Genomic DNA, 20,321 nt, shown 5'->3' with positions numbered 1-20,321 from the left:
TTTCTTCCACAAGAAAACCTCCTTTTCAGCAGTATCCTGTTATTGTGAATTCATGCCGGACGTTGGAACATCTCACAGCATGACTGTCCCATGCCCGCCATGATTATCGTTAAAAATGGACATTGCCGTGCGAAACAGAAGGAACTGTGATTTTTTTTTTTTTTTAAAGTTTGAATCATGTATTTATTGTGCACGGGCTATGGAAAATCACAGGTTAATTAGATGTCGGTCTGGAAGAAGGTCAGAGGGCCATGTGGACGTTCAGTGGGTGTGTTGGGACACACTTCCATCCCCTGAAGCAGGTCAGCTTGGCTAAGAGAGTCGGAGGGACTTTATGCAGCGAGTTGTGGTCTTAGGTTTTGAAAGATGGAAGCTCTAAGGGGGTGTTTCTTCTTTACATCTGGGTGCTTCGTGATCTGACGTCTTGGTTGCTGTCACACATACGGTACTCCAGGGGTTCACTGAATATAGCCATAGGGACGTAGCCTTAGGTGGGTTGGGAGGGTGGTGACCAGCCATCAGAATAATGCCATAAGCTTGTCCCAGGGAAAGAATGTTCATGTTCTGTACTACGGTGTTGGGGTACGGAAAGCAGGAGCCTGGGTCAGGCTTACTTGAGAGAACAGTGGTCCAAATGAAGAGTGTTTCAGCCTGGCCCAGCTTCTCCGGAGAGCAGAATTTCTGTTTACGGGCAGTGACTCACTGGCTTATGGAATAACGTTCAACACGAATGTCTGCTTTGCATTCTAGTGTGGTTGGATGGATGCTGACGTCGTCAATTAAAATTTCACGAGAGCAGTGTGGTCCCTCTTCGGGTGGACATGTGTGTGTGTGCGTCCGGAGCCATCAGAACAAGCGTCGTATGGGACAGGGTGAAGGGATGTGGCTCTGTAGGAAATTTAAATGACCAATTGAGTGCTTCAGGGTTGGGGAGGATAGTAGTGCAAAGGTTTGGGGAAACTCTCCCGTTTCTAGCATTGGAACATAAAAGAAAAGAAAGAAAGAGACCACCAACAAGGTGATTCCTGGCCGTGATTCTCAACCGGAGTATCATTCACACACTGTCCTTTCTGGAGGTCTGTGAAAACTCACCTCGTCAACATTTCTAGAACGGGAGGTTCCTATGTCATCCTGGAAATCAAAGATCGTTCAAGGTGAGGGGCCGCAGCGATGCTCTGAGATCAGTAAGAACAGCTGCGGGGGCAGTGGGGATCCCCGCGGGTTCCATGTCTCGGCGACTGGAAATAATCCTTCCGTGGTCATGGGGGTGCAGGTCACTGTTTGACATTCTGTTTTCACATAAATAGGCAGAAACGGGGTCACTGGGTCAAAAGGCAGCTCCGTGTTTAATGCTCTGAGGACCGTCCATGTGGGTTGGCACGGGGTGCACGGGTCTGCATTCCCGCCAGCAGAGCAGGGGTCCCCTTTCTCCATGTCCTCGCCAGCCCGCGTCACGTCCTACGTGTCTGATGGCAGCCACCCTGATGCGCGAGGTCACGGCCCGCGGTGGTCTCTGCCCTCCTGGCAGGAGCAGAAAGGGAAGGTCCCACAGCAAGGCTGTAGCCACGGCCTCCACAGGATGTGGCTCAGGGAGAACTGCGAGGGGACGGGGCTCAGCGTCGCCCTGTGCGCCTCCACCGCCTCGGCCACCCTGGCGAGCACGGTGTGGTACAGCGGCTCAGAGCCGGGGGACAGGGGCTGCCTCTCCGAAGGGTCCCTGGAGAGGTCAAAGAGCAAAGGGGGGCTGTGCTGGGTCACGCCCTCCCCAGAGCAGGGGCACAGGCCTCGGCTGTAGCAGGCCCCCGTGCCCGTGGGGTGGAACTTCGGCGTCATGTAATGGACCTTCCACAGTCGTCCACCTAAATGCAAATGGGGAGGGGTCAGGGCAGGAGGAACCTGGTCTGTAGCCAACCCCTGGCCCAGGTGGCAACACTGAGGCAGGGTCACCAACATCCCACGTCATGTGCACAGGAAGAGAGGAGAAGGCAAGACCTGTGCACGTCTGACTTCACTGTTGACGCATCGATGTTCATGTGTGTGATAGTGTGTGTGCGTGCTTGTGTGTGTGCACACAAGTCTCTGTGAGTGTGACTGTGTGTGGGCACATGTGGGTCTGTATGTGTGCAAGTGTGGATCTGTGTGACTGTGCACATGTAGATCTGGGTATGTGTTCATGTGTGTATCTCTGTGTGCATGCATGCATGTGTGTGCATGAGTCTGTGTGTGTGTGTGTGAGACTGTATGTGGGCACATGTGGGTCTGTGTGTGTGTGCATGTGTGTCTGTGTGTGTGCATGCATGCATGTGTGTGCATGAGTCTCTCTGTGTGTGGCTGTGTGTGGGCACATTTGGGTCTGTGTGTGTGACTGTGCACATGTAGATCTGGGTATGTGTGCATGTGTGTGTACATGTGGGTCTGTGTGTGCATGCCTGTGTGTGTGTGCACGAGTCTGTGTGTGACTGTGTGTGTGGGCACGTGTGTGTGTGTTACTGTGTGTGCACATGTAGATCTGGGTGTGTGTGCATGCGTCTGGGTGTGTGCACGTGTGGGTCTCTGTATGTGCATGTGTGTGTGTGTACATGTGGGTCTGTGTGTGCATGCATGTGTGCACATGTGGGTCTCTGTGTGTGCATGTGTGTGTGCTTGCATGTGTGTGCACATGGGTCTGTGTGTGTGTGACTGTGTGGGTCTGTATGTGTGTGCATGCCTGTGTCTGTGTGTGTACGTGTGGGTCTGTGTGTGTGTGTGCATGCATGTGTGTGTGTGCACATGTAGGTCTGGGTGTGTGTGACTGTGTGTGTGTGTGGGTCTGTATGTGTGTATGTGTGGGTCTCTCTGTGTGTGTCTGTGTGGGTCTGGGTGTGACTGTGTGTAGACGTGCACATTTGTGTGTGCATGCACGTGTGAATCTGTGTGTGTGTGTGCCGTGTTCCAGATATAGAGAAGAAAAGGGACTCACCTCAAAGTGCTCCCTGTGGCTCTATGTGAGGACTAGAATCATAGGTGCCATTGGAATATTTTTACCCTTTGCCTTGTTCCTTAGTTGTTCAATGTCTAGCATGTAGGATCTAGCAGGCGCCTGATGGACACCAATCTTGCTGTGTCCTCAAGGGGTTCATTTGTATACATGGCCGATGATAAGACCAATCCCAGCACAAGTGAAGCTGACACATCCCTTCCCCAATCAACGTGGCACCAGCTGTCACCTTCTTAGAGATATCGAGTGATTCTTCTCAGCTGGTCAGAAAAGCATTTGCTCTGTGACAGTGAATTTCACGTGTGAAAGTGGCCAGGCTATGATGCCCGGATATGTAGCCCTAACACTACTCTGGGTGCTACTACTAAGGTGTTTTTTTTTCCCTCCTGTAGATGACTTTAACATTGAAACCAGTAAACTTGGAATAAAGTAGATCATTCTTCCTAGTGTGGGTGGGCCTTGCCCAATCAGTTGAAGAATGTAAGAAGAGAAAGAAAGAGGGACCCCAAAGAGAAAGATATGCTGCCTACAGACCACAGCAGAGATATTTGCCTGATTTCCCAACCATTAGACTCAAGACAATAGCACTCATACCTGACAGACTGCCAGTCTGTCCTACAAATTTCAGACTTGCCAGCCCCCACAATATGTGGGTTAGTTTTTTAAAATCTCTTTCTCTGTCTCCATCCATCCATCCATCCATCCATCCATCCATCCATAATCCATCCATCCATCCATCCATCCATCCATCCATCCATCCATAAATCCATCCATCCATCCATCCATCCATCCATCCATCCATATCCATCCATCCATCCATATCCATCCATCCATCCATCCATAAATCCATCCATCCATCCATCCATCCATCCATAAATCCATCCATCCATCCATCCATCCATCCATCCATAAATCCATCCATCCATCCATCCATCCATCCATCCATCCATCCATCCATCCGTGTACTATCTATGCACCCACCCACCCACTTGCATGCTCTCTTGGTTCCGTTTCTCTGGAGAGCTCTGACTGGCCCCAGCTGCCACAGTGTCGGGGAAGGTGAGTACTCACGGTCCTTGTCATTCCAGCGTGCCGCGTGGAGATACTTCCCACAATAGTGAAACAAGAAGTCGTGTGGCGAGTGCTCAGTGTCTCCTTGCAGCAAGGGAACCAGGCTACGGCCATCGATCACCCTGATTCAGTGAAGAGACAGCAGCAAGGCCTCAGACCGAAGCCCTTGGGCTGTGTCTTGTACCCAGACATAGAACCCCAAGGCCACTGGGGCCCCAGCTGATGGGGAGGGGAACAGAGATGAGCTTTCTCCCTGAGCTGCAACCAGATTGCAAGAGACAGGTTGTTGTTTTAATACTCAAAGTTATGCCCGACCAGTGTGCTCAGTGGTTGAGCATTGACCCTGCACCAAGAGGGTGCAAGTTTGATTCCCGGTCAGGGCACATGCCCAGGTTGTGGGCCTGATCCCCAGTGGGGGGCGTGCAGGGGGCGGTCAGTCGATGTTCTCTCTCATCGATGTTTCCATCTCTCTCTCCCTCTCCCTTCTTCTCTCTAGCATCAATAAAGAGAAGAAAACGACTCAAAGTTACTACACTTCAGGGTCATTTGTTAAGTGGCATTGGGTAATCAGAATGCAGACATGTGTACACCTGCACACCATTCCGACCTCGGATGTTAAAACAAAGTTTTCCCCAATTCCAGCTGCACTGCCCAGGCCCCTAGGTTGAGCGCCAGGGCCCCAGAAACCTTTTCGATCATAACAGATTCCAAGGTAGGTTGTCCCCTGTATAAAACAACTGGATCACGGAGGCCCACAATGGGCACACGCCCTGTAGGTCCTTCCTCACAAACAAGGTATCATTGTGCAAAACGCCCAGATGCGAATTTAACGTGGAAACATGGGACGTCTTCCGAGAACAGCACAGCCCTTTTAGCTACTGTTTCGTTTTGCATTGCGCCCGGACGGTGATGGTTCCATTTATGTCCACTTGGCTACACGATGATGGCCAGCTGTTTGCAAAGCACTAGTTTGGCTGGTACGATGAAAGTGTGCTGTCCATGAGGCCGACACGTATAATTCGTGGACATTGGATACAGCACATTTCCCTTGATAACTAGGGTGGGCCTCGTCTTATCAGGTGAAGGTTGTTCGAGAACCAAGAGGGCAGCTTTCTGGAGAAAAACAAATTTGTCCTCAGGACTGTAACATAGAAATTCTGCCTGGTTCCAGACATGGGATTTCCATTTGCCTGCTTCCACAATTGCATGAGCCAATTGCTTACAATAAATCTTATTTTATACACACATAAGCGCATTCCAGTTGCACACACGTATACCCTTGCTTCTGTCTCTCAACGAAGAAACTAATGAATTAACGAGTGCAACGCTTTTTGTGACCACGGCTTGGGGACTGGCTCCGTCTCATTATCATCTCTTACACAGGAGGATGGATTTGATCCCTCGTGGAATAACGTACAATCACTATGAAAATGTCGACTTCTATTTTTCCCTCTTGGATTAGCGTGAGTCTGACTACGTTTTAATATCGAGGGGAGAAATCACTTTTAAACCATATTCTCATAGCTTTATCCACAGATGGGGCAAGACTGAATTTCAGGAAATGATAGACATGTGTTTCATTGGATCATGCTCTGACGAGTTCATCACATTCTGACGAGTTCATCGCCCCCTAGCTGTGAGGAGGTGTGAAATGTTACTGAAAAAATGTTACTGAAACTGCAATATGGGAAGCTTGACCCGATATTTTATTTACTCTCATGTTTTACTGAGTATGGATAATTTACAGTAAGTTGCCCCATACCCTGGGGGACTTCAGAATTTTTTTTAGAGTTCAACTCTTTTTTTTTTTTTTTATACGTTTTTATGGATTTGTTTATATATAGAGAGAGAAACATCAATGTGAGAGAGAAACACTGATTGGCTGCCTCCTGTACACCCCCTGCTAGGGATCAAGTCCACAACCCGGGCATGTGCCCTGACTGGGATTCGAACCCGGACCTCTCAGTCCATGGGAGGCGCTCAGTCCACTGAGCCACACTGGCTGGGTGAGAATATTTTAAGTGTCTCATGTTGCGGATTTCCCCGCTCAGTGTGAAAGATCTCAGGACATAGGGAACCGGGGGGCTCATGAATCGTGTACCTGTCCTGGGGCACCTCGCCGCCTCCCAGCCGGACCACGGTGGGGAACACATCCATCAGGCTGGTGGGCTCATGGACCTCCCGGCCGGCGGGCAGCACACCAGGCCACCGGAATATCCCGGGGACACGGATCCCGCCTTCCCAGCCTCCCATGCCTTTTCCTCCTGGAAGGAAATGACATGGTTAGGGTGCTCAGGAGACTGGCCAGTCGGCAGGCATCGCTGTGCACACCTGTGCACACCTGTGCGTACCTGTGCACACCTGTGCGTGTGTGTACATAGAGGTACGTGCTGGACGGACCACTTTTCGTTTGTTTTTTCTTTCTTTAATCCTCACCCGAGGATATTTTTTCATTGATTTTCAGAGAGAGTGGGAGGAAGGGGGAGAGACACACACACATCAACTGGTTGCCTCCTGCACGACCCTGACCGGGGCCAGGGATCGAACTGCAACCGAGGTGAGTGCCCTTGACCGCCATCGAACCCTCGACCGTTTGGTCCACAGGCCAAGGCTCTAACTGCTGTGGAGGGGCTGTTTTTTAAACTCTGTACTGATTTTATTTTGTTTTTAGAGAGAGAAGAAGGGAGAGGGAGAGAGAGAGACAGAAACATCGATGTGAGAGCCATACCTTGATATGAGGCCTCCCACTCGACAGGGGTTGAACCTGCAACCTGGGCATGTGCCCGGACAGGCTGCCGTTTGGTGCCCGGGATGATGCTCCAACCAACGGAGCCACCCGGCCCGGGGGGATCCACTCTTTCTGACTCCCACTTGGACTCCAGCCTTCACGGGTGGAACCCACTGTCTGGACCTGTCTTTGAACCCCGGCGTCCGTGGGTCTCACCTCTGTAGATTCCGTTCCATCCGCCCAGCTGGCCGCGTGCATCGTCTCTGGCCTCCAAATGTCCTCCGTGATCCGAGGTGAAATAGGTCAGCGTCGTGTTGGCCAGGCCGCGTTCTTCAACGGCATCGAGAATCTTCCCTTGGCGGACACACGAAGCGTTTCGGGACGAAAGGAAACCACACCGCGTCAGTGGGGACCGGAACGCAATCCCCACCCCCTCTGTGTCTACGTCCCTGCTTCCTAGAACCGCAGGCGAAGAGGCCAGCGCCCCCAGGAGACCGCAGCCACACGGGTATCGGCGATTCAGGGAACACCTCAAAGCCATGCAGTCAACGGTGTGTCCGGAAGGTGCCTTGGTGTCCTGCTCACAGCTGTGTGTGTGTGGGACGTGCTGAGAGAGACAGTGAGCTGGGACATCTCTGTCCACACAGGAGGGAGCCCGCACCCGGAGCATCTGGGGGTGTCAGGATTCGGGGGCCAGGATGCGTGGGCACAGCCACGGGCAAACCATGTGGCTGCTTTATCCGCGGAAACCACACCGGCCTTGGAAGCCAGGACAGTCAAGGTCGTAAGCCACAAAGGTCATCCGGGACATTTGATACGACATTCTGCAAGCCCGCCTCCTGTGTTGGGCTGCTGGCGTCTTGACTTGGCCCGAAGCCTCAGTGTGCTTGTCCGAGGACATGCTGTTACACATCATGTCTACAGGGCCCCTTCGGAGTGAACCCAAGCTGCCTCCCCGCGGAACCGCCGGGCCCGTCTCAGGCCTCCAACCTCTGGACGTTACAACAGACAAAGTGACCTCTGCACGGGGCTGAGCTCCATGGGGTCCCCAAGAGCCGTCTGCAGAGATGATGGGGAGCAGGTCTGAGGACGACGGGACGGGGACCCCAGGACGGAGGATTAAACACCTTGTTCGGAGTCCGCGCCTCAGGGTCCTGGTATCTGCACCCGGAGCAACGCCTTCCTGCGGGGACGTCCCTGTCCCGTCCTGTCTCCCAGACGCCCATCGCCTGTCTCCTCATCGCCACCCCGTCTGGGCCCCGCCTGGACCCTGCTTCCCGATTTCAATGTATACAGTTGTTTTTCAGTCCACAATCCCGTTGGTTTCTCGAGGCCATAGAAGGAAAGTGATCTGGGCCCACTGTCCTGAAAGATAGAATCATGCTTCCCCTTCCATATCCTGTCCTGATGGCCTTAAAGAGTGGACTTGCGCCCGGTCAGTGTAGCTCAGTAGACCGAACATTGTCCCATGGACTGAGAGGTCCGGGTTCGATTCCCGGTCAGGGCACACGCCCGGGGTTGCAGGCTCGATCCCCAGTAGGGGGCGTGCAGAAGGCGGCCGATCGATGTTTCTCTCTCACATGCATGTTTCTCTCTCTTTCTCTCTTTCGAAAAAATAAATAAAAATGCACTTAAAAATAAACAAACAGTGGACTTCATGGAAGGAGCATTGTTGCACAGAAACAGACCCTCACGTTGAAAAGGCAAAGTTGCACATAACCAGTGACGTAAGAATGTTCTCACCGTTCTGTTCCCTTTATTTCTGACTCTGCTGCCACTGGGTACGTAGACGGGGACCCAGCTGTTACGGCTCTGTCAGGGGGAGGCCGGGCGTGAGTCACGCGGGGCGTGTCTTGACTTACCTACAAGCCAGTCCATTTCTTCCACGTTGTCACCGTAGAGACCATGCTGGCTTTTCCCGAGAAACTGATCTGTGGTGACGAGGGGCAGGTGGACATGCAGGAAGGACATGAAGAGCAGGAAGGGCTGGTGCTTGTTTCTGCAAAAAGAAAAGCCCCCTTCAGATGCAGCAGCTGCTTCGAGGCTCATGGAACCCCTGGCCCCAAAGCGGACACTTGAGTTTTGGAAACAAGCCCATAGAAGAGGTTGACTTCCTCAAACACAGCTGCACAGAGGGAGGAGGCACAGAATCCTGGAGATGATACAGGGACTCAGGTGCTCTTACAACTCATCTCCTCTTTAAAACGGGATGGCTGGACACGAACAGGAGCCGTAGGAAAAGATGCTTAACATCACTCATCGTCAGAGAGATGCAAATTAAAACAACCATGAGGTATCACCTCACACCTGTCAGAATGCCCACCATCCACAAATCATCAAACAACAAGTATTGGTGAGGGTGTGGAGAAAGGGGACTCTAGTGCACTGCTGGTGGGAATGCAGACGGGTGCAGCCACTATGGAAAACACTATGGTGTTACCTCAAAAAGTTAAACATTGAACTTCCACTTGACCCAGTGATCCCACTTCTAGGAATACACCCTAAGAAGCCTGAAACACCCATCAGAAAGAATATATGTACCCCCATGTTCATAGCAGCACTGTTTACAACAGCTAAGATCTAGAAACAGCCCAAGTGTCCATCAGTAGACGAATGGATCAGAAAGCTGTGGTACATCTACACAATGGAGTACTATGCAGCCATAAAAAAGAAAGAAATCTTACCATTTGCAACAGCATGGAGGGACCTAGCAGGTGTTATGTTCAGTGAAACAAGTCAGACAGGGAAAGACAAATACCATATGATTTCACTTATCTATGGAATCTAATGGACAAAGTAAGTAAACAAACCCAACAGAAACACACTCATAGATGCAGAGAACAGACGGATGGTGCCCAGAGGGGAGGGAGGTTGGGGAATTGGGTGAAAATGGTGAAGGGACTGAGAAGTACCGATGGGCAGTTACAGAACAGTCAGAGAATGAGAAGTACAGGGAATATAGTTGAAAATATTGGAATAATTGTGTATGGGGCCAGGTGGTCCTAGACTTGTTGGGAAGTCACTCTGTAAGGCATATAAATGTGTAATCACTATGCTATACCCCTGAAACGAGTATAATATTGTACATTGACTATAATTGAGAAACAAAATAAAATAACAAATAGGCCCTGGCCAGTTTGGCTCAGGGGTTGGAGCATCAGCCCGTGGATCAACGAGTCGCGGGTTCGATTCCGGTCAAGGGCGTGTCCTTTGGCGGTAGTTCAGTCTCCAACCCTGGTTGGGGTCGTGTGCGAGGCAACCAGTCGATGTGTCTCTTTCGCATCAATGTTTCTCTCTGTCTCCCCCTCCCGCGCACTCTAACTGAAGATAAATGGAAAGGGTTAAAAACACGCAAAGGAAGACGGCGGTTGAATGAATTACCTGTCAATGTAGGAGACAGCCTCCTGGAGCAGGAGACGGGTCGTTCTCTCCAAATCCATGGGCTGCTCGGTGACGTCGTGGTTTCTCATGAGGATACAGTTCCAGCGGCGCACGAACCCAAAGCTGGCGTACCAGGACGCAAAAAACAGGACCAGGAGGCCGGCCGCTCCCACGACCGCCTTCCAGGACACGGACAGGAGCCCGCGGGCCCTGCCGGCAGCCGCGGTCAGGATCCCCAGGGCCACCCACTGGGTGTAGCGCCACAGCTTCGCTCTCAGCGCCGCGTCCAGTTCGGGGGGCCGGCCCGGGTCGCAGTCATTGAGCAGTGTGAAAGGCATGCCATAGAAATAGTCGAACCCGTGCTGCAGGGGGTGGTGGCAGTGGTCCCTGCGGGACTGACAGTTGACACCTTGGTGCCATTTCCCTGAGGGGACAAGAAAAACGTCAAACAGAAACCGGCAATGAAGGTCGTGGGGCAGAAATGCGTCACCTTGGAGTACTACGCAGCTGTGAAAAAGAAAGATCTCTTATCCTTTGAGACGACATGGAGAGACCTGGAGAGTATTATCCTAAGTGAAACAAGCTGAACAGAGAAGGACAAATATCACATGATCTAACTTATTTGTGGAATATAATGAGCATAACAGTCTGAGGAATGGGGTAGTCCCAGAGATGTGAAAGTGGGGTACAGACTGACAATCCCCAGAAGAGGGGGTGGAGGGAGAAATGAACCCCAGAACTTATATGCATGTGTGCATGAACAGTGGACATGGACAACAAACTGGGGACAGGGCGAGGAGGGAGGGGAAGGGGGAGTCAGTGGGGGAAAAAGGAGAAACATCTGTAACAAAAACAAATTAATTAATTAAAAAAAAACCCAACCAAACGAAGAAATGTGTCACCTTGCTGGGTTCCTTCGGGATGTTCCGAGGGAACCGGAAATCCGAGAAGGCAATTTCGTTTGAAGCTGAGCAGGGGTGGAGCAGACATTTGCAAGAGAAAGTGGGGGATAGAGGTCGGATGGGGAACAGAGAGGGAACCCGGGACCCACAGGAACGGAATAGACGTCACTCTGCTGTTGACACAGACGCGTCCACCTCTGTGAACACGAAGGGACCACGAAGGACGGCCGGCAAGCCGATGAACATTAATTCTCTAGAGGGTTTGGGGTCACAGACGTCCAACGTCACCTCACTCTGCTATCACACCACTTAGCGGACACTGTTTACTGACGCACAATCCTCGGATAGCAGGAGCTGGCTCTTGAATAATCTCAGGACAGTAACTGTCACGACTGATAGTAATCAATAATCTGCTATAGCCCGGCCCGGGTGGCTCAGCGGTTAAGCGTCGACCCTGCACCAAGAGGTTGGGGCTTCGATTCCCAGTCAGGGCACAGGCCCAGGGTGTGGGCCCATCCCCAGTGGGGGGCGTGCAGGAGGCGGCCAATGTTCTTTCTCATCGATGTTTCCATCTCTCTCTTTTCCTGTCTCTCTTTCAAATCAATAAAGAAAAAAAGAAAAGATTCCGCTATATATTTATTGGTAATTGTGGAAAATATTACAGATGCCCCCCTTCCTCCCCCATAGATTTTTAAAAGGCCATGAGCCGCCCCGAATCTCACCGTGTGGGCCACATGGAGAAACTGGGCTCCCGGGGGCACTTGCTGTGTGTTTTGTGCACCCGGGTCCTCGGCCACTTTGCCTCTAGGGATGAAACAGGATAAACAGGTTCCAGTGTCCATGCACCCCAACTTCCGAATGGCGAAGTCAGGTCCCGTCCCTGCCCTCGCCCTCCCTCCCGCTGCTCGCGAGGAGTCTCCGGAACCCGCACAAATTGTTCTCAGCTCCCTTCGTTTCCCGGTGTGCACGGAGGGGGAGACAAACCCTGCGATTTGGACCACGGACGGAACACAGACGAGACGACTACAGGACGGTCCCCCAACCCCCAAGCTTCCCAAGACGCAGACGTCCAGAGCAGCCTTCTGCAGCGACCCAAGCCCCGGGAATACCCAAGACACGGGCCTGCGATTCGGGTAAACACAGAGAAATCCACGGTAGGTTTCCAGGTTTCTGTTTTGTGTCTCTGATTTCTACCCCGACAGCCGCGGCTGTCAGGAGGTCCCCGGGGTGGGGCACAGGGACCCCAAGGCGCTGAGATCTGAGGCCCGTTCCAGACCCTCCTCCCTCAGGGTTGGAGACAGACTTGGAGATGAGCGGATGGGTAAAATGTCCTTGAGAAGGAGTTTGGGGATGCGGTTTTCTGGAGGTGGGATGTTTGCACCCCCAAACGCCCGGATGGTCAATCCTAACGCCCCTCTGTGCTGGCGGTCGGCGGCGGGACCTTTGGGGACATGGTTAAGTCCTGGGGGGCCGTGCCCATGAACGGGACCCGTGCCCTTTATAAAGCAGACCCGAGGCCCTTTGTCCTTGTCCCAGAAAAGTCACAGCAAGAAGACGCCCCCTATGAGCCAGGAAGCGGGTCCCCAGCACATCGAATCGGCTGCCCCCTTCCTGTCCCCACAATGGTGACACATACGTTTATATCATCTCCGTGTGCAAAGCAGCAGGATTTAAAATGGGGAGCAGAATGACTGCCCTGGAGCCAACCACAGCCTTCAGGGGTGTCTCAGCGCCCTCTGGACAGCGACTCTGACGGTGGGAAGCGCTCAGTGAAGAACGGACGGGGGGCCCCGGGCACACAGCTCACCGACTGTCCCTGAACCTCGGGGCGGGACAGACCCCTCCGCATTTGGCCTCCGTGTCTGAGTGTCACACGGAGGTACAGCTTCTCACCCCGCGAGCTGAGGAAGAAACCAAAGCCATTCTGCCTGGTGCAGGACAGGGGGACAGCAACCTCTGCGCCCCCTTCCGTTCAGGAAAGAGGGGACCTAGCAGCCTGACCCTGCCGTGCTCACAAAGGCCTCCGTGCAAGGTGCTCCCGGCTCACGTCGGACAACAGGGTTCCCCTCACACCCCAAAATGACAGAGGTGACTCACTGTACCCAACGCTGGGCAGTGTGACTTATGTGGAACCTACGCTTTTCCCCTGAGAGATGCGTTCGGATGGGGGCCCAGCTCCCCCTCAAAACTCTGGGTGCCTTTTTATTTATTTTTTCCTTTTATTGACGTTAGAGAGAGAGGAAGGGAGAGGGAGAGAGAGAGAAACATGGATGAGAGAGAACATCAACGGGCCGCCTCCTACACGCCCCCCACTGGGGATGGGCCCACACCCTGGGCATGTACCCTGACCGGGAATCGAACCCCCAACCTCTTGGTGCAGGGTCGACGCTCAACCCCTGAGCCACACCGGCCGGGCTGTGGGTGCCTTTTGAAGGAGCGTCCCTGGTGACAATACGTTTTGCCCGTCACACGCACACCTGGGGTGTCACCTGCCTCTCGGGGACTCTGCTGGGACAGGACTCTGGATGCTGGGGTCTGATTACCCCAGACGGCACCCGCTGACTTTGTGGGTTCCGCCGTGGTCCGTTCACTGTGGTCGGTCATAACTGTGAGTGCGGCTCTGTGCTGAACCCGAGACTTCGCCTGGTGAGGTCCCCACCTAAACGTGCTCGTGCAGCACCCCGTACCCCCTGCTGTATGGGGAGGGAGTTGGCTCCGTCCCCCAAGTTTGCCCTGCAAGCAAGGACACTGGTTACCCACCCTCACAGGAAGATCCCTTCTGGAGGACTCTCGGATACATCAGGAGACAAGAAGATAATTTTCCCCGGGGAGGGAAAGAGCCAATGTAGCAAGACTCTGAATTCGAAGGGCTCGTCCAACAAACAATCCCAACACTGGGAACAACCCGAGAGGAGTCAGACGTACGCGGCCCCCGATGCTGCTTCTGACACGTGACCTTTTCCCGTGTAGGGTCGCGGGTTCTTGGGATCCCTGCCCTTCAAGGTGACCGAATGATGTGAGCGTGAGTACCTATGAGGCCTGTGGTGTAACCTTGCTGTCGCAGGATTCTTGCAAACGTGGTTTCATTCTCGGGGAGTCCGCCGGAGCCCCCGTTCCACTGAAGGGCCCGGTACCCGTTGCTGGCCTCCATGCCTGTGGAACGGAGCAGAGAGGAAGCTTCTGGTTTCTGCTGGTGGCAGGAGAGGATCTCAGCTGGGGGCGGGCCTGCACTCACCGCAGGGGACACGCGGTGGGGCCTGACACTGGTTTTTGTTGTCACAACTGGGGGATGGGGTACTCCTGACATCTTGTGGGGGGAGACTCCATGCACAGGACCGACACCACAAAGAGAAGCACCACAACCCAAGTGCCGGGACTGCTAAGGGTGAGAATCCTGAGCCATCATATGACAGTCTGTCTGTCCATCCATCCATCTGTCCATCCATCATCCATCCATCATCCATTCATCCATCATCCATCTGTCCATCCATCATCCATCCATCCATCATCCATCCATCATCCATCCATCATCCATTCATCCATCTATCCATCCATCCACCCATCTATCCATCCATCATCCAGCCAGCCACCAAGCCATCTGTCCATCCATCCATCCATCCATCCATCCATCCATCATCCATTCATCCATTTATCCATCTGTCCATCCATCATCCATTCATCCATTTATCCATCTGTCCATCCATCATCCATTCATCCATCTATCCATCTGTCCATCCATCATCCATTCATCCATCTATCCATCTGTCCATCCATCATCCATTCATCCATCTATCCATCTGTCCATCCATCATCCATCCAGCCAGCAAGCCATCTGTCCATTCATCCATCCATCATCCATCCACCCATCTATCCATCCACCCATCCATCCATCATCCATTCATCCATCTATCCATCTGTCCATCCATCATCCATCCATCCATCCATCATCCAGCCAGCCATCCATCCACCCATCTATCCATCCATCATCCAGCCAGCCAGCAAGCCATCCGTCCATCTATCATCCATCCATCCATCCATCCATCTGTCCGTGCATCCATCCATCCATCCGTCCATCCATCCATCATCCATCCATCCATCTGTCCATCCATCATCCATCCATCATCCATCAATCATCCATCCATCCATCCATCCATCTGTCCATGCATCCATCATCCATCCATCCATCCATCCATCCGTCCGTCCGTCCATCCATCCGTCCATCCGTCCATCATCCATCCATCCATCTGTCCATCCGTCCATCATCCATCCATCCATCTGTCCATCCATCCCTCCATCCATCTGTCCATCCATCATCCATCCACTCACCTATACATCCATCCATCATCCATCCATCATCCATCCATCATCTATCCATCCATCCACCTTTCATCCATCATCCATCTATCTATCCATCATCTATTCATTCATTCATCTTTCTATCCATCTATCATTTATCTGTTCATTCATCTATCTTTCTATCCCTCATCCATCTATCCATCCCTCTTCTATCTATCTACCCATCCACCCATCCATCCATCCATCCATCCACCTTTCATCCACTTATCATCCATCGACCATAGCTGTTCTCAACCAAAGGTGATTCTGACCCCCAGTGGACACTCCACAATGCCTGGACACATTTCTGTCTGACACAACTTGGGGGCGGGGATGCTTGCTGCTAGCAGGGAACAGTTGGAGACCTATCCTCCAGGATCTCAGAAGGAACTGTACTTGGAGACGGGTTCTTAAACAGGTGATTTAGGTAAAATGAGGTCACTAGGGTGGCCCTGATCCCATAGGACTTAAGTCCTCATAAGAAGAGAGGAGGACACACACTCACACAGAGGGATGCCCATGTGAGGACACGAAGCAGACAGCTGTCTGCACGCCCAGGAGAGAGGCCTCCGGAGGAACTAACCTGCCCACACCTGGGTCTCAGCCTCCAGTCTCCAGGACTGTAGAAATCAATGTCTCTGTGGCTCTTTGTTATGACAACCTTTCAAGCCAACTGATACAATAAGATTCCCACCTGGGAACATACCTGCGTTGACTAATTGATTCTTCTGTGGATGGACTGGCTCTGTGTTGGGTCTTACCAAACAGCCATGCCATGCACAGGCCTGTGTGTTCTTCGTAGACACGTGTGTGTACATGCTGGGTCATGGGGCGTGCCTGCCTGTCGCTCACACAGACGCTTGCAAACAAACTTCCAGAGGGGTTATGTCACCCCGCACGTTTGAGGAGTTCCAGTTTCTCCACGATCTTGTCAATATGCTGTTGTCTACCTTCCTCAATGCAGTTGCTCTGCTGGGCGTATGTCGGTATCATTGGGGCGGGGGGATAATTATATTTTAAGTCATGTCACCGGTTCCTCTCACTGTATATCCTTTGGACTGTGGGGAACATGACCCTTTTCCCCTCAGACCAACAGTAGTCACATGGCCTGGGCTACAATGTTGCCATAGCGGCTACAGGAACTCACCTGACCTTGGAGGCCCTACTACAAGCCAATCTGTTTCCTTGTGTTTCTGCAGATGCAAAGTATAACACTAAGCTATTTCCCCTGCTTGTGTGGCTCAGCGGTTAGAGCGTCGGCCCGCGGACCAGAGAGTCCCGGGTTCGGTTCCCGCTAAGGGCACGGACCTCGGTTGCCGTTTGTCCCCGGCCCCCGTTGGGGTCGTGTGGGTGGCGACCAGTTGATGTGTCTCTCTCACATCAATGTTTCTCTCTCTTCCTCCCTCTCTATCTGAAGATAAATGCGAGGGTATCCTCAGGTGAGGATTAAAAAAACCCCACAAAATCCCAAGGTATGAGCAGGGTGGCTTCTCTTTCAAAGGAGGCACATTCCTTGGCTTGAGGCTGCTTCTTCCATCACCAACGTGCATTCTTCCAACTCCTCCCATCCCCCCATCCCCTTCACTGCCTTTCACTCTCCTGCTTCCGAGCTGTGCGGACTCTGGTAATGACCTGGACCGTCCAGCATAAGCTCCCCACCCCCAGGTCGTCACCTTCATCACATCCTCAACTCCCCTCGGCCACGCGCGGAGACGTTCCCTGATTCTGGGCGTTAAAATGTGACATCATTCGGGGGCATGAATGAGCCTCCGACACCTTCCCAGAGCTCGCTTAGATTCTCGACTTCATGTCAACACTGACGCACATGTTTAAACAACTAAACAGACACCACCGTGCGCTCTCACCAGACAGTTTCAGAACTTCCCGTTGTCACGACTATGTTCCCATATGGTATGAAACGCAGCACGTCTGCGATGGCAAGACCAGACACGGCAGACGATGTTCTCACGGTTCTCCTGGTAGCTCGGCCGTCACTAACCGATTACTGGAAACAGTACCTGAGCGGAGGACAGGGACCTGCCCTTTTCTGGGCCGTGCCCACGCCACCCACCTGATCTGAAAGAGTGTCTCCCGGTCAGGAACGCAGCCCTGCTCGGGGTGCAGAGGGGGGCAGCCGCCAGGTGTTGGGTGAGCCGCACGCCTTCCTGTGCAAGCCGGTCGATGTTGGGCGTCCTGAGCAAAGCACACACAGGTCCCTCTCAGGAAGGGGACGAGCACCCCGCCTCGGCCCGCCTTTGCATTGACAAGCATCCGCAAGGAACCTTATGTGGAAACGGGGTCTCTGCAGACAGGGTCCGTGAAGGACCTGAGCGGAGGCCGTCCAGGGTCAGGGGGGCCTCAGTCCAATGACAGGTCCTTGGAAGAGACAGAAGAGGAGACGCAGACACAGAGGAGAAGCCCCGTGGGGACAGAGGGGAGACGGGAGGGACGCCTGGAGCCCAGGAGCCGGAAGAGGCCAGAAGGACCCTCCTGGAGCCTCGGAGGGAGTGCGGCCCTGGACACCCCGTCTCAGACGCCCCTAGTCCTAGAACTTGGAGGCTGAATGCTTGTGTTAAGCTCCCCATTTGTGGTCATTTGTTAACGTAGCCCAAGGAACCATGCACCCAGCCACCCCAGTTCCCTGCTGTGGGAAAGGTGGAGGACTCTCTTTTCCCTAGAAAACTAGTTTTTCGGTGTTGAGATCTGATGTCACCAGCAATTTCTTCCTTTGTACACACAGGTTTTGCAGGCATCCCTCAGCCAAACACACACACACACACACACAGACTCACGGAGCCCACACGTACACGGTACCTCAGTGTATTATTCCCATAGCAACCGAGGTCCCCAATGCCGAGATCATCTGCCATTAGGAGGAGAATATTTGGTTTCCGGGCATCGGCTGCTTTTAATTCGCCAGAGCTCAGAAGCAAACCCACAGTGACTAGGAGCGGCCAACAGTCCCTGGAGGGGAAGCAGGCAGCAGAAATGAAGGTCTAGACGCACAAGGGAAAGTCCCCGTCTCCAAGCAGCTCGCCGGGAAGGCAAATGACTTTCCACTACATTGGCATTTAACAAGGGCTCTGTGTGGTTCCTTTCGCCCCAGGGGCGCGGCCCAAAGCTGGAATGAACACCCTGTGCCCAACTCAAGTTTCATGGCGAACCCAGGCTCCTCCTTCGCACCGCTGTGGAATGACGACTCCACGGTGCAGGTCTCACCAAAGGCTGGGCTGGGAGGTGGAGCGCTCGCCTCCGCGGTCGGCGCCTCCCTTTCCGGGGGCGGAGACGCCCAGGGTCCCCGGAGTTCCGCCTGCGCCCAGATGGAGGCGCGCCCCGGCCGGTGGGGGCGCAGGGACGCTGATGGGTTAAAAGGATGAGACTGAAAACACCCCAGACAGGACCCAGGGGTACGGCACAGCTGTTTTGACCACATCGCTTCCGCGCGGATTTGGAAGACCGGGCGCTGGCGCCTCAGGACGCACAGGGAACGTGCGTAAAGGGACTTGGAGCGAACCGGGCGGATCCCGGGCTCTGTCCGCCTTGCCGCCCGCACGACACCGCGCCAGGGTGGCCCTGATCCTCATTCCCGGGCTCTGGGCTGTAAGCTGCGGCCTGTCCTGGGGTCCCCAGCAGGCTCCCCGATGCTGTCCGCATTCCCCGATTCCGCCCGGGTGCGACAGGCTTTCGGAGACCCAGGGGGCAAGACGGCTGTGCTGCGGAGGGATACAGACTGGGGCGTGGCCGGACAACTGGGGGCTCGGTCGAGTGGAGGGCACGAGGCCAGAGGGGGACAGGGGGGCACAAAGCGGGCCGGGGTGCGGATCAGCGTTGGGCGCGGGGGAGCGCGCGTGGCGGGAGAGTGTTGGAAGGAAGTCAGGCTGCGTTCGGGAGATGAGAGGAGCAGCCACGAGGGCGTGTTTTAGGCTGTGGGGCTCGGGGAAGCCCAGGGGGTTGCACCCGAAGTGTCTTGGACGGTGGGTGTGGGGCGGTGACCCGGCCGCGTCAGGAGGGGCCATGGAGGCGTGTCTTCGAGAGTTGGGAGGACCTAGCCCGGCCTTTCTCTAATTTTCTCCGCTTTCCTTAATCCCTCCCCTTTCCCCTTCTCCTTTCTCTCCCTTCTCCTGACCCCGTGTGGCGGGGAGTGGGGGGGCATTGTCGCCACCCCGGGTCTTTTGTGCCGCGTCCCAAAGCAAACCGCGAGCTGTGTATCGGGGAATTGTAGGCGCGCGCGCCGCTCTCTTTCCGGGGAACCCACGCTCGCCCGGGGCTCCCCTCCCGGCTGTCTCCTCCACCTCCACCCTGTGCCCCCAGCCTCGGCCCGAGGGGGGGCTGCGTCCCAGGGTCCCGCGCACCTGGCGGCCGGTGTGACGCATCCGAGCTGCACCCTCTGTCCCATGGCGGAGGCAGCGGGACGCAGGGACCTTGTCCCGAGCGCTCCGAACCAGAGTCCCGCCCACCGAGCTGTGAACTCTGCGTGGTGGGGCCCCTCCCTCCCTAATCTGCTTAATTCTCCTGGGCTTTCTGGGGATTAATCTTTGAAACAAGTTTTTCCTGCGTCCTGTGCGTTCGGAATGGGCTTCCGGGGGAGACTCGCACCAAGGAGGAGCCTTTTACTTGGGGCCGGGCTTGGGCATGGTGACACCATCGCGCCCTTCCCTCGGCCTTGGGACCAAGCACCCTTGTTTGCATCTACGCAAGAGCATTGGGGGTTCCCTGGGGAAACCAGGCATCCAGGAAGTGAGTGCACTATCCGAGGGGTCTGGTTACCAGATTTCTACGCTGTGGCCAAGGGGAGGGTGTGTTCTTGTGTTAAATGTGACCTTCACCCACTGAACTTGACGTTGGGGTCTGCCAGGTGGTCATATTCAGGTCCTGGTTCCCATGAGGTACTCTGGAAAGAGTGCTCTTTCTTTATATTTTTAAAATT

At 54.0% G+C, this 20,321-nt stretch overlaps 1 protein-coding gene across 1 annotated transcript; it reads right to left on the bottom strand.

Annotated features, from left to right (window-relative positions):
• Positions 1-166: 166 nt before the first annotated feature.
• On the bottom strand, positions 167-19,820 carry ARSD (arylsulfatase D). The gene is made up of 10 exons (XM_036271327.1): positions 19,747-19,820; positions 18,209-18,358; positions 17,466-17,587; positions 14,090-14,212; positions 10,158-10,581; positions 8,639-8,775; positions 6,993-7,130; positions 6,150-6,312; positions 4,049-4,170; positions 167-1,859 (listed from the first exon to the last, which is right to left on the bottom strand). The coding sequence occupies exons 1-10, from the start codon at positions 19,788-19,790 to the stop codon at positions 1,495-1,497; spliced, it is 1,788 nt and encodes a 595-aa protein (XP_036127220.1). The 5' UTR covers positions 19,791-19,820; the 3' UTR covers positions 167-1,494.
• Positions 19,821-20,321: the final 501 nt, after the last annotated feature.

Source organism: Molossus molossus, unplaced genomic scaffold (genome assembly GCF_014108415.1).
Source record: "Molossus molossus isolate mMolMol1 unplaced genomic scaffold, mMolMol1.p scaffold_m16_p_2, whole genome shotgun sequence".
Classification (NCBI taxonomy): Eukaryota; Metazoa; Chordata; class Mammalia; order Chiroptera; family Molossidae; genus Molossus; species Molossus molossus.
Note: the sequence above shows the minus strand (reverse complement) of the source record. Positions and strands in the feature narration are given on the sequence as shown.

Excerpts from the sequence above, each read along its gene's own strand:
- ARSD (XM_036271327.1), bottom strand. The coding sequence starts at position 19,790 with ATGGGACAGAGGGTGCAGCTCGGATGCGTCACACCGGCCGCCAG. Across the intron at positions 7,131-8,638 it reads AGAAATGGACTGGCTTGTAG|GGAAGATTCTCGATGCCGTT; the intron begins GTAAGTCAAGAC and ends GTGTCCGCCAAG. Across the intron at positions 4,171-6,149 it reads GGCGAGGTGCCCCAGGACAG|GGTGATCGATGGCCGTAGCC; the intron begins GTACACGATTCA and ends TCACTGAATCAG.